The following is a 10,843-nucleotide window of genomic DNA, read 5'->3' as shown; positions in this document are numbered from 1 at the left end:
TGTGTGTGTGTGTGTGTGTGTGTGTGTGTGTGTGTGTGTGTGTTTGTTGTAGCATTTGTTATCTTGTAAGGACCATTTTCCCTTAATATACTACCTTGTAAGAACCTACTGCTCCGTTTGATGCCCAAAGTCCAGGCCCCTTAAGTTAAAATATCATTTTCAGTTTGTGGGGTTAGATTTAGGACTAAGGTTTGAATTGAGGGTGAGTTAGGTTTAGGATAAGAGTTAGGTTGTATAAATTGATGAAAAATAAATAGAAGTCAGTGGAAAGTACAAACACATGATAGGTGTGTGTATTCTAGCATTTATTCTCTTGTACGGCCCATTTTCCCAAAATATATTACCTTGGGAGAACCCACTGCTCCTTATGAGGCCCAAAGGCCGAATCCAACAAGTTTAAATGTTGTTTTTGGGTAAGTCTATAGAAATGAATGAAAAATGAATGAAAGTCAATAGAAAGTCTCAGAGAAGATAGAAAGACATGATTGTGTGGGAGAGAGGTGACAAATAGGTCTGCCTCTTTTTAAACCTGGTATTTATGGGTTAAGGTTCAGCCTTTGTGTGTGAGTAAACTTGTATTTGTTACCTTTATAGGACAGTTTCTGGCATACAAACCTACATCGTCAAGATCGGTGGTCCTTATGGGGACCAAAGTCCGGTCCTACAGTAATATGGTGTAACTCCACTTTTGGGTTGGGGGTTAGATTTAGGACTAAGGTGTGAACTGAGTTTAGGTTAGGTACAGAGTAAGGGGTCAGGACTGGGGTATAGAAACAACAGGAAATTAATGAAAGTCAATGAACGGCCCTAATAAGGATAGAAATACAAACCTGTGTGTGTGTGTGTGTGTGTGTGTGTGGACACCGAGGACTTCAGTAGATCGTTCCAGGCAAGCAAATGTGCTCATAAATGAATGCACACAGGGCTACACACATACACAAACCAGTGTGTCCTAAATATTTCACCATAGAGACGGGAGGAAAGAAAATACATGCAGGAACACACACAAACAAATTGGAAGGTTAAAAACAGCAGAGTGGCAGCGCGAGAGAGCCAGGGGCTCTGAAAAGGCTGAAGCTGTTTGACCAAATGAAGACAAAGAAAAACAACCACAGGCAAATGCAAGCTGCCCAAATTTGCAAGTACTAACACACACACATCGAGTCTACTGTGTGTGTGTGTTTTTAGCAAATGTGGCCACTGCATTAGTAATGTAGATTTATTATGATATTGATCAGTGGCAGACGTCTAAACATCACACGCACGCAGCAAAGCACTGAGTCAACAACGCACACACACAGGGGGAAAAAAATGACTGTTTATATCAGCAGCACTCCACAACAATAAATTATGAACTATTGACTTTGCACCTGTGCGTACAAAGACGAAGAAGAAAAGAGGCAGACAGATACACACGCTGAGCAGCATGCAAACACACCATGAACACCTGCCACAACAAAAACCTGTCTGTAAAAAAGAAAAAAGAATAACACTCGAGGCAAAATGGAGGAAAAAGCCACAGAGAGGTACATAAAACAAACACACACACACACTTTTTGGCTGGTAAATAGCACTGCGGCGTGTGATTAAAAGATTTCTAATTTTAAATTGAATTATTGGATGCACACGTAATATGTTTTGCGGCAGGAAAAAACCAGCCGTTAATAACAGCTGCGTCCCTGGAAGTGTCTTGACGAGCGCGGCGGCGGCATACACAACCAGAGGATCAGATGGGTCGTGACTCACCTCCACCTCCTCCCAGCAGGGTCTTGTTGGCTGAAAGACAATAAAATGACAAAAATAAAAAATTTAAATTGAGGTACTTTTGAATTTACCTCAACAATACATAACCAAACGACATAAATATGGCTTTAAAATCGGCGAGCTGGAATAATGAAGCGGTGAGTCAAAGTGAACAGACACAAAATATTTTTTATGAATCAACCTAAAAATGTATTCACCAGATATATACATGACTACTTTTTTTTTTACATTTAACCAATGAAAAGTACTTAGAAGAGCTGCTGATTAAACCCAGTAAATCCTGATTCTCAAACTGTCAGCAAAACCTCCTCCACCCCCTCCTCCCATAATTCCACCTTGAATAAATGTGCTGCACACAGAGATCAAGGTATTCACACCGACACTGAACTGAACATTTTTTTTACTCAGACACGGTTATTTTTCTTAACAGTAAAACACTTTTGATATGTATTTGTAACTGACAGCAACAATGCTTTGGTTTGTGGTTTTATTTTTTGAAGGAAATATTCTGGATTCTGTCAAACAGAAGCAGATGTTCAAGGAAATCCTGACAGGATGTGTTTGTGAAACTGAAAGTCTGTTATCTCCTGATTAATAGTCATGTTTTGTAAGAAATAAATAAATGAATTAGACCTCGTGAGGGGCTCATGAATACCATCCAGTTAGGTTGAAGGTGATGATGTGGTACATTTAAAAACAATCTTAGTTAATCAAAGTGCTGAAAAATCTGTTAAACATCCATTTAATGGCATCTATTAATTCAATTTATTCTCAATACAGTATCTATCATCTATTTATCTACAGTGGTTTGCAAAAGTATTCATACCCCTTGAACTTTTCCATATTTTGTCACATTACAACCACAAACATAAATATATTTCACTGGAATTTAATGTGAAAGACCAACACAAAGTGGTATACAATTGTGAAGTGGAAGCAAAATTTTACATGAATCAAAACATTTTTTACAAATAAAAAACTGAAAAGTGCGATGTGCAAAATTATTCAGCCCCCCTGAGTCAATACTTTGTGGAGCCACCTTTTGCTGCAATTACAGCTGCAAGTCTTTTAGGGTATGTCTCCACCAGCTTTGCACATCTAGTGACTGCAATTCTTGCCCATTCCTCCTTGCAAAACAGCTCAAGCTCAGTCAGATTGGATGGAGAGCGTTTGTGAACAGCAGTTTTGAGATCTTGCCACAAATTCTCAATTGGGTTTAGGTCTGGACTTTGACTGGGCCATTCTAACACATGAATATTCTTTTTTTTAAACCACTCCATTGTAGCTTTGGCTTTATGTTTAGGGTCGTTGTCCTGCTGGAAGGTGAACCTCCGCCCCAGTCTCAAATCTTTTGCTGACTCCAACAGGTTTTCTTCCAAGATTGCCCTGTATTTGGCTCCATCCATCTTCCCATCAACTTTGACCAACTTCCCGGTCCCTGCTGAAGAGAAGCACCCCCAGAGCATGATGCTGCCACCACCATATTTGACAGTGGGGATGGTGTTTTCAGAGTGATGTGCAGTGTTCTTTCTCCGCCAAACATAGCGTTTTGCATTGTGGCCAAAAAGTTCAATTTTGGTCTCGTCTGACCAAAGCACCTTCTTCCACATGTTTGCTGTGTCCTCAACATGGCTTCTGGCAAACTGCAAACGGGACTTCTTATRGTTTTCTTTTAACAATGGCTTTCTCCTTGCCACTCTTCCATAAAGACCACATTTGTGTTGTGCACGACTAATTGTTGTCCTGTGGACAGTTTCCCCCACCTGAGCTGTGGCTCTCTGCATTTCATCCAGAGTCACCATGGGCCTCTTGGCTGCCTCTCTGATCAGTGATCTCCTTGTTCGGCCTGTAAGTTTAGGTGGACGGCCTTGTCTTGGCAGGTTTACTGTGGTGCCATACTCTTTCCATTTCCGGATGATGGATTGAACAGTGCTCCGTGAGATGTTCAAAGCTTGGGAAATCTTTTTATAACCTAAGCCTGCTTTAAACTTCTCCAAAACCATATTCCTAACCTGTCTGGTGTGTTCTTTGGACTTCATGATGCTGTTTGCTCCCCAATATTCTCTTAACCAACATCTGAGGCCGTCACGGAGCAGCTGTATTTGTACTGAGATTAGATTACACACAGGTGGACCCTTTTGAGTCATTAGCAGTCATCAGGCAACTTCTGAATGCAATTGGTTGCACTCAGGGAAAAGGGGGCTGAATACTTTTGCACGTCGCACTTTTCAGTTTTTTATTTGTAAAAAATGTTTTGATTCATGTAAAATTTTGCTTCCACTTCACAATTGTTTACCACTTTGTGTTGGTCTTTCACATTAAATTCCAGTGAAATATATTTATGTTTGTGGTTGTAATGTGACAAAATATGGAAAAGTTCAAGGGGTATGAATACTTTTGCAAACCACTGTATCCATCCATCCATTTAGTCATCTATCTCTCTATCCATCCATCCATTTATCATCTACCATCCATCATGTAATATCCATCCATTTATCCGTTCTTCCATCTATTTATCATACATCAGCCATCATCATTCCATCATCATCTTATCACCCATCATTCATCCATAGATCATGTATCCATCAATCCATAATTCTATCATCTATCTATTGATCTATAATCTGTCCATCCATTTATTATCTATCCATCTGCTTATCATTTATTTATCATCTATCTGTCCGTCCATCCATCCATCCATCCATCCATCCATCCAACCATCCATCCATCCATCCATCCATCCATCCATCCAACCAACCATCCATCCATCCATCCATCCAACCATCCATCCATCCATCCATCCATCCATCCATCCATCCATCCATCCATTCATTATCTATCAGTTCATCTATCTATCCATCCATCAATAAATGTATTATCTATCCATCCATCCATCCATCCATCCATCCATCCATCCATCCAATCAATATAGAGTTATATTATAAATACTAAACTTTAAAAATTCTTTTAAAAAACTCACATAACTTTGTGATGTTTATAACTCAGCATCTGGGAGGAAAAAACAAGTCTTTTTCACATATTTACTTGCAGCAGGTGATATGTTTCGCCACATTTATCCATTAGAAGAGATTTGTAATTGGTTTCAGTGCTTCTCATCAGGAATGGTGCTCAGTGCTCCTCAAGGGCTCACAGCAGTGCTGGTTTTCCCAATCAGTGAGCTAATTTCCTTCATGTGGAATCAATGGTGCAATCCCCCCTCCACCCGACTCAACAGATAAAATAAGAACCAGCAGGTTTTAAATCCTGTCGCTGACGACCAAGTGGCACAGCGAGCATCTTCACCGTCGACGGCGCTAAAGAATAAACTCACGCAGAGTCTGCAGTTCAAAAGATCACAAACAGTTCTGTTGAAAGAAACAGAGAGGTGTTTGATGTGTTTTGTTCCACACAGATACCTGGATAACAAAAGGATAGCTGCTACCTGAGTAAAACAAACATAATGAGCTTGTTTTTCAGCAAAACAAATACAGAGTTAAACACTAGCAGCTTAGCCCGTCGATGTGCCCCCAGTCATTACCGTCCCTACTTGTATCATGTCACTGCACAGCTTTAAGAGTGTTAACTGCTGGCAGGGTGATAGGCTCGGCTGTCGCTGCTTTCAACATATGCAATACCCAAGTGTTTTTTTTTCTCACTCGCATCTCCAAAACAAAATGTGTGGAGTCAGCAGCACTAGCCCAAGGACATCTGCAGTGCTTCCAGGAAACTCAAACCTCACCAAAACTCACAAATTATGTTCTATATCATTTTTTTCCTGCTTTTGCATCAGATTTAAAGGTGCTGTGGCCATGTTAGAATAATCTGATAAGCTCATAATCACTGCAGTTACAGCTATGTCAGAAAACATAGGGGACATTCTTCATTTTAGATACAACTTGCCAGCAGGCATTGTGCCAGCTCAGACTGTACCAGAAAACCTGATATTCAAAAGAGGACGTCCCAGATGATCGGGAAAATTCTGCAATTTTCATAGTTTTACTGCTTCATAAGAGCTAAATACAACAAAAATAAACATTTAAACGCCACTTATTTGGGACTAACATCTCATTTTTCATGTAAAACCTAAATGTATCAACTCTGAAGGTGAACAAGTTTGTTGGAGAGAGCTCATCCAGATGTGAAATCTCAGAGAAATAGCTGCTTCCTACAGGGTCTCGTGTTCATCCTGCGCCGCTGAGCTGCAGGCTGCACAGAAGGGTCCCGTCCAAAACTAGATGTTGGTTTGAGCTGATGAATCCGATGAATTCCGGTCCACATGCGGTCTGAACTCCTGAGAGGTGAAGGGAAAAAAATCTGCCCGGAGAACATAAGATGCAGCTCCGACACGAAGCGCTGGAATCAGACCAGAGTTATCAAAACTTGGCCCGAGTTGGTGGGAAGTGAGGCAGCTTCCATATGGTTCCCTGAATTCCTTCTTACTTTTTTTTTTAAATAATTGAGTTTTTTCAGGAAAACATTTATTTTGTTTCCTCATTTAAAAACAGAAATCCAAGCATTACTTACTGGAATGCATCATCTGTATCTTTCATAGTTTTAGGCAAAGATAATCTTATTTTGGGAAATAAATCTTAAACATAGCATCATGTCATGCTCAGAGTATGCATTGTGAATGACTCTTATATGACTAACATATCAAATTTTAGCTCAATATCTGGAAAATTAACTGAGTTATAGCCATTTTTGTGTTGGCTAATGAGGATTAGCTGAGGTGTCTATTTTTTATTGAAGTGGCTTGTAGTCAAGGGCAAGTAAACAATCAACATTGCTTACTTTACAAACCGTTAAAAGGACTTTAAATGATGAACTTGTATGGGGCGCAGTTTGTAAAGTAGCTTGTGATAAAATCAATAGCAAAATATTGTCACATTTCGCTTCAAACAATGTTTGAAAAAGTAGTGTGGATTTTATAAAGTTACCTTTCAGCACATTTGATGACTTCTACCTGAGTGTTTTTCTGAAACTTAATACTTAGCTAATAGGCAAATTCACACTGTCAGTAACTGCAGGTACCAAAATAAAAGCTTGACTGAATTTATAGGATGAAAATAATTTCTTATAAAACCTTATTGGGTGAATCGATACATTTTGTTATGGTAAATCTAGAAAAACACATTATAGAAACATGTAAGGGGACATATTCTATAAAAGCACAGTTAAGCTTTTATTTTGGTACATCCGGTTACAGGCAGTGTGAATTTGCACATTAGCTAAATATTTAGTTTCAGTGAAACTTTTAAATTTAACATTTAGATATTTTAAAATGTACCCATTTAAATGTGCTAAAAAGTCACTTTAGAAGCTCCAAACATTGAAACTAAAAGTGACAATGTACTGTTGGTTTTAGCATAAGCCACTTTACAAATGGTGAACTGTAAACTTTATGTAAAGATTTAAATTTGGGTCACTATCTTTGTTTTGGAAATGAAGAATGCATCAGAGCAAAAGCCTATACACCTTTTATCAGGTGATTATGATGAGTGATTAAGAAAAATGTTGAATAATTTGAATATTTGTGGCTCTAAAATCCAAACAGTTTTTATATCAAGATGTTTATTTTTCTTTTGAAGTGGAATGTTTTTCACACAAGAGTGATCATTTGGCTGTTTGTGCCCTTCAATGGTGAAGCTCATTTTTTCAGTCTGGAAAAATGTTCCCTTTGGTTCATTAACATTAATACACAAACTAATGTTTGGTGCAGATAAAATTCAGGTCTGTGACGATGCTCAATGGTAATGAACACCATGTCCTGAAAGAGAAGTGGGTTAAAACAAAAAGAAGGGGTGTTGTGTTGCGGGGCAACCTGTTTGCTGAGAGGCTCGCACAAAACGACGGAAAACACGCAACAGCTGAGTCCTGGTTTCACACCAGGGCAGCTCCGTTTCATGACACTTTCCTGCTCTCCATCCCATCGTTTCTGTGTTTAAACTGCAAAAATATCATTTCAAAGAAAAGGCAAAATGCCAAGATAAAAAATCTTCTAACTGCAGAACATCAATCTGGAGGATTTAAATACATTCAAAAGATTAATTTACAAAAGACTGGTGTTCATTTTTTTTTATCTTTATTGCCCACCGCTGAAAGTTTATAATAATGTGTGTGTGTGTGTGTGTGTGTGTGTGTGTGTGTGTGTGTGTGTGTGTGTGTGTGTGTGTGTGTGTGTGTGTGTGTGTGTATGTGTGTGTGTTAAATTTTAGTGTGGTTGTAGCTGAGTCATTTTCAGATATTCTGAGTTCATAACATATTTGTGGAAAACTTCAGCATTTACTATTCAAGATAATCAGGTCTGTCTGTTAGCAACATATCTCATGAAGCAGTGGACGAACGTCACTAATAAGGTATTCATTGAAAGTACATCAAAATAAACTCTGAGAGCCAACCTGGGTCACAATGTCCATTTAGCAAACACAAAAATGTTTATGAAACCAGAAATTTTTCAATTATTGAGCCAAAATTCGGTGAGGAAATAGCCAAATGTTACAGACCCCAACACATATTCATTTAGCAGCACAATGGCTTTGTGGTTAGCACTATTGCTTCACAGCAAAAATGTTCTGAGTTTGGATCCAAGGTCTTTCTGTGTGGAGTTTGCTTTGGTTCCTCTCACACACATTAGGGTACCTTCAGGTCTAAGCCTTTCTTATTGGAACTTGCCTGGTTGAATAACGATCAACAAAATCTGAGCGCCAATAGTTCATGTGAGCTTGATGTTTAAAACCTCAGGATTCAAGCTCTACGTTGGACAACAGAAATGAGGTGGCGTAAATTTTTCATTTGAGCACATAATCATTAATCAAAGGACAAAAACTCCAGACAGCAAATAGGTCTTATTGAAGCATCAGTCAACACCTTTTTAGAAAAGACACAACAACCTCCCTAGATTAAACTCCCTCCAAAAAACAAACACAATTTTGTACAGTTTTTTAATACCTCTTTCAAGTCACAAAATCCTTTTACTCTCAACTTGCTTACACACTCATACAAGAATGTTCTGGATCAATACTGGCCCAGATGGTGCACATTATCTATCCACAACATTACCCGTTTTATGTACATTATCCTTCTCAAACACCTTGATCTATAAATCGCCTGTTCCATATTTGGGAGGCGAGCACCTCTGCACGCAACTTCTCTCGGCATTCCAGGCAGCGTGTAATAGATTTTTTTTCTTAACACTTCACACAAGTCACATTTAAAATATACCACAAAACACTTTGTTTAAAAAAAAACGTAAGAATCAGATTCATAAAACCATGTGCACACACATTCACAAATCAAAACCCCCACATGAAACCGTACACATGTGGCTTGAATGCCCCCACGTTTAACATCAATGGTCAAAACCAACCACTTTGTGCATGTTGGAGCACACAAAAGAACCAGCAGATTTCTGGCTCTTTGTGGTGATTTAAGGCAAAAAGGAAAAAAAAAATAAGCCAAAGGAAAGAAATTCAAGAAAAAAAAAAAACAAGGTGGTTTATGGTCCAAGAAAATATATTCCCTGAACACAAATCTGCAATTTTTTTATTCACAGTGTTCTGCAGGAGCCACCGGATCCATTATTCATATGTACAGGTGTTACAGCAGTGTGCTTGTGTTTACAGTAATTAAACCAAGCCAAAAACGCTTGTGAAAAAGAAATCAGTATATCATGTAAAAATTGGATAAACATTAATTATTTATTTAATAAAATTTGATTACGGTTAAACCTGAGTGGCTCTTACATTTCATTTCTACCATCTGGCTTTAGTTTCCACCTGAAGTGTCAATTTTATGTTTTTGCAAAATGTTTGCCCGCTTGTGTCAGAGTTCTCACAGCGAGTTTGCCTCTAAAGACCCGACAACCTGACACACAACCCCTTCCTCTCTACATTTTGTGCAGCGGCATAAGTTAACAGTGAGGCCCCAAGAGCTGACTAGAATTGGAGACTTTTTTTCTATAAACATCACATAATGTTATGTGCAATGGTACAGGTAATAAAACCAACAACAGACACCTATTTCTGTATAGATCCGAGCCATAATAATGTCAGAAACCCAATAACATCTAAGCCCGCCTGTTGCCGGTTTATTCTGTCACGCATCACTGGTCTTTGTTATTACATTGAAGCTGTTTACTGGGTTCATGCATGTTTCAGTAAGTTAAATTTAAGACCCTTTAAAGACCCTTTAAAACCATTAGGAATGATATTTAAGACCAATCCGACGCGTTAACAAAAACATTCAAATGATTCCAAAAATTTTAACATAGAAACCTTTTATTGCTATCAACTTAGCTATGAAAGGATTTTTAATTTTAATACAAGAACACCAAATTATTTTAAATAAATGGTCATATCTATGAGACCTTCATATTGACTGCTGTGGACCGCTTCCAACTGATTACTTTGCTTTACTCTATTTGTGCAGCCAATGCTTCTCGGGAAAGTCTTGACAAAATAAAATTTAAGACTTTGGATGAAAATCTGGGTGTTTCAAGACTTTTTTTAGGCCGAAAATTTAGATTTTCAAATTTTAGACTTTTTTTTTTAGAATTTTTAAGCCTCTGCACGAACCCTGTGTTTAACAATCTTCAGTCCTGGCACACTTGCTCAGTATTGGTCAAACTGCAAACATTATCAATATTTTACAAGTAAATAAGACCTAAGAAGTTTCCTTTCTAAATCCTCCCCTCTCCTTCACGTCATGTAAAACGGATCAGACATTAACGTGGAGCTGAGTGTTCAGATGTCCTTCGGTGTGCTTGGACTCGGGACATAATAATATTCACAGCTGACTGCCTGGGAGGTTCAAAACGCTGTGGCATAAACGCCCAACATCCATCCCCAAAAGAGGGCACGTCAACTCTAAACCATTTCTTACCTTTCCTGTCACAAAATCACTGTAATTAAATCAACCTTGTAGTCTTTCTTCACCGGATTATAGCAATATGAAGATTGCCTCCTGTAGGGTACAATAGACCTTTGATAAAATTGTGATGATCCTGTTTAACGCTGCTGTTCTCTTGTGTAGATACATAGGTGCTTGAGACAGAACCAGCCCTGGCACCCTGTTGGGTGTG

At 38.5% G+C, this 10,843-nt stretch overlaps 1 protein-coding gene across 4 annotated transcripts in view; it reads right to left on the bottom strand.

Annotated features, from left to right (window-relative positions):
- macrod1 (mono-ADP ribosylhydrolase 1) overlaps nucleotides 1–10,843 on the bottom strand; it is a 181,402-nt gene that overhangs the window by 89,530 nt on the left and 81,029 nt on the right. For all 4 annotated transcript variants that reach the window (XM_014006074.1, XM_014006058.1, XM_014006066.1 and 1 more), the window contains one exon: nucleotides 1,747–1,776. In XM_014006074.1, the coding sequence (XP_013861528.1) occupies nucleotides 1,747–1,776 (30 nt within the window). The remainder of the gene's footprint in view (nucleotides 1–1,746; nucleotides 1,777–10,843) is intronic.

Source organism: Austrofundulus limnaeus, unplaced genomic scaffold, assembly GCF_001266775.1.
Source record: "Austrofundulus limnaeus strain Quisiro unplaced genomic scaffold, Austrofundulus_limnaeus-1.0 Scaffold1, whole genome shotgun sequence".
NCBI lineage: Eukaryota > Metazoa > Chordata > Actinopteri > Cyprinodontiformes > Rivulidae > Austrofundulus > Austrofundulus limnaeus.
Note: the sequence above shows the minus strand (reverse complement) of the source record. Positions and strands in the feature narration are given on the sequence as shown.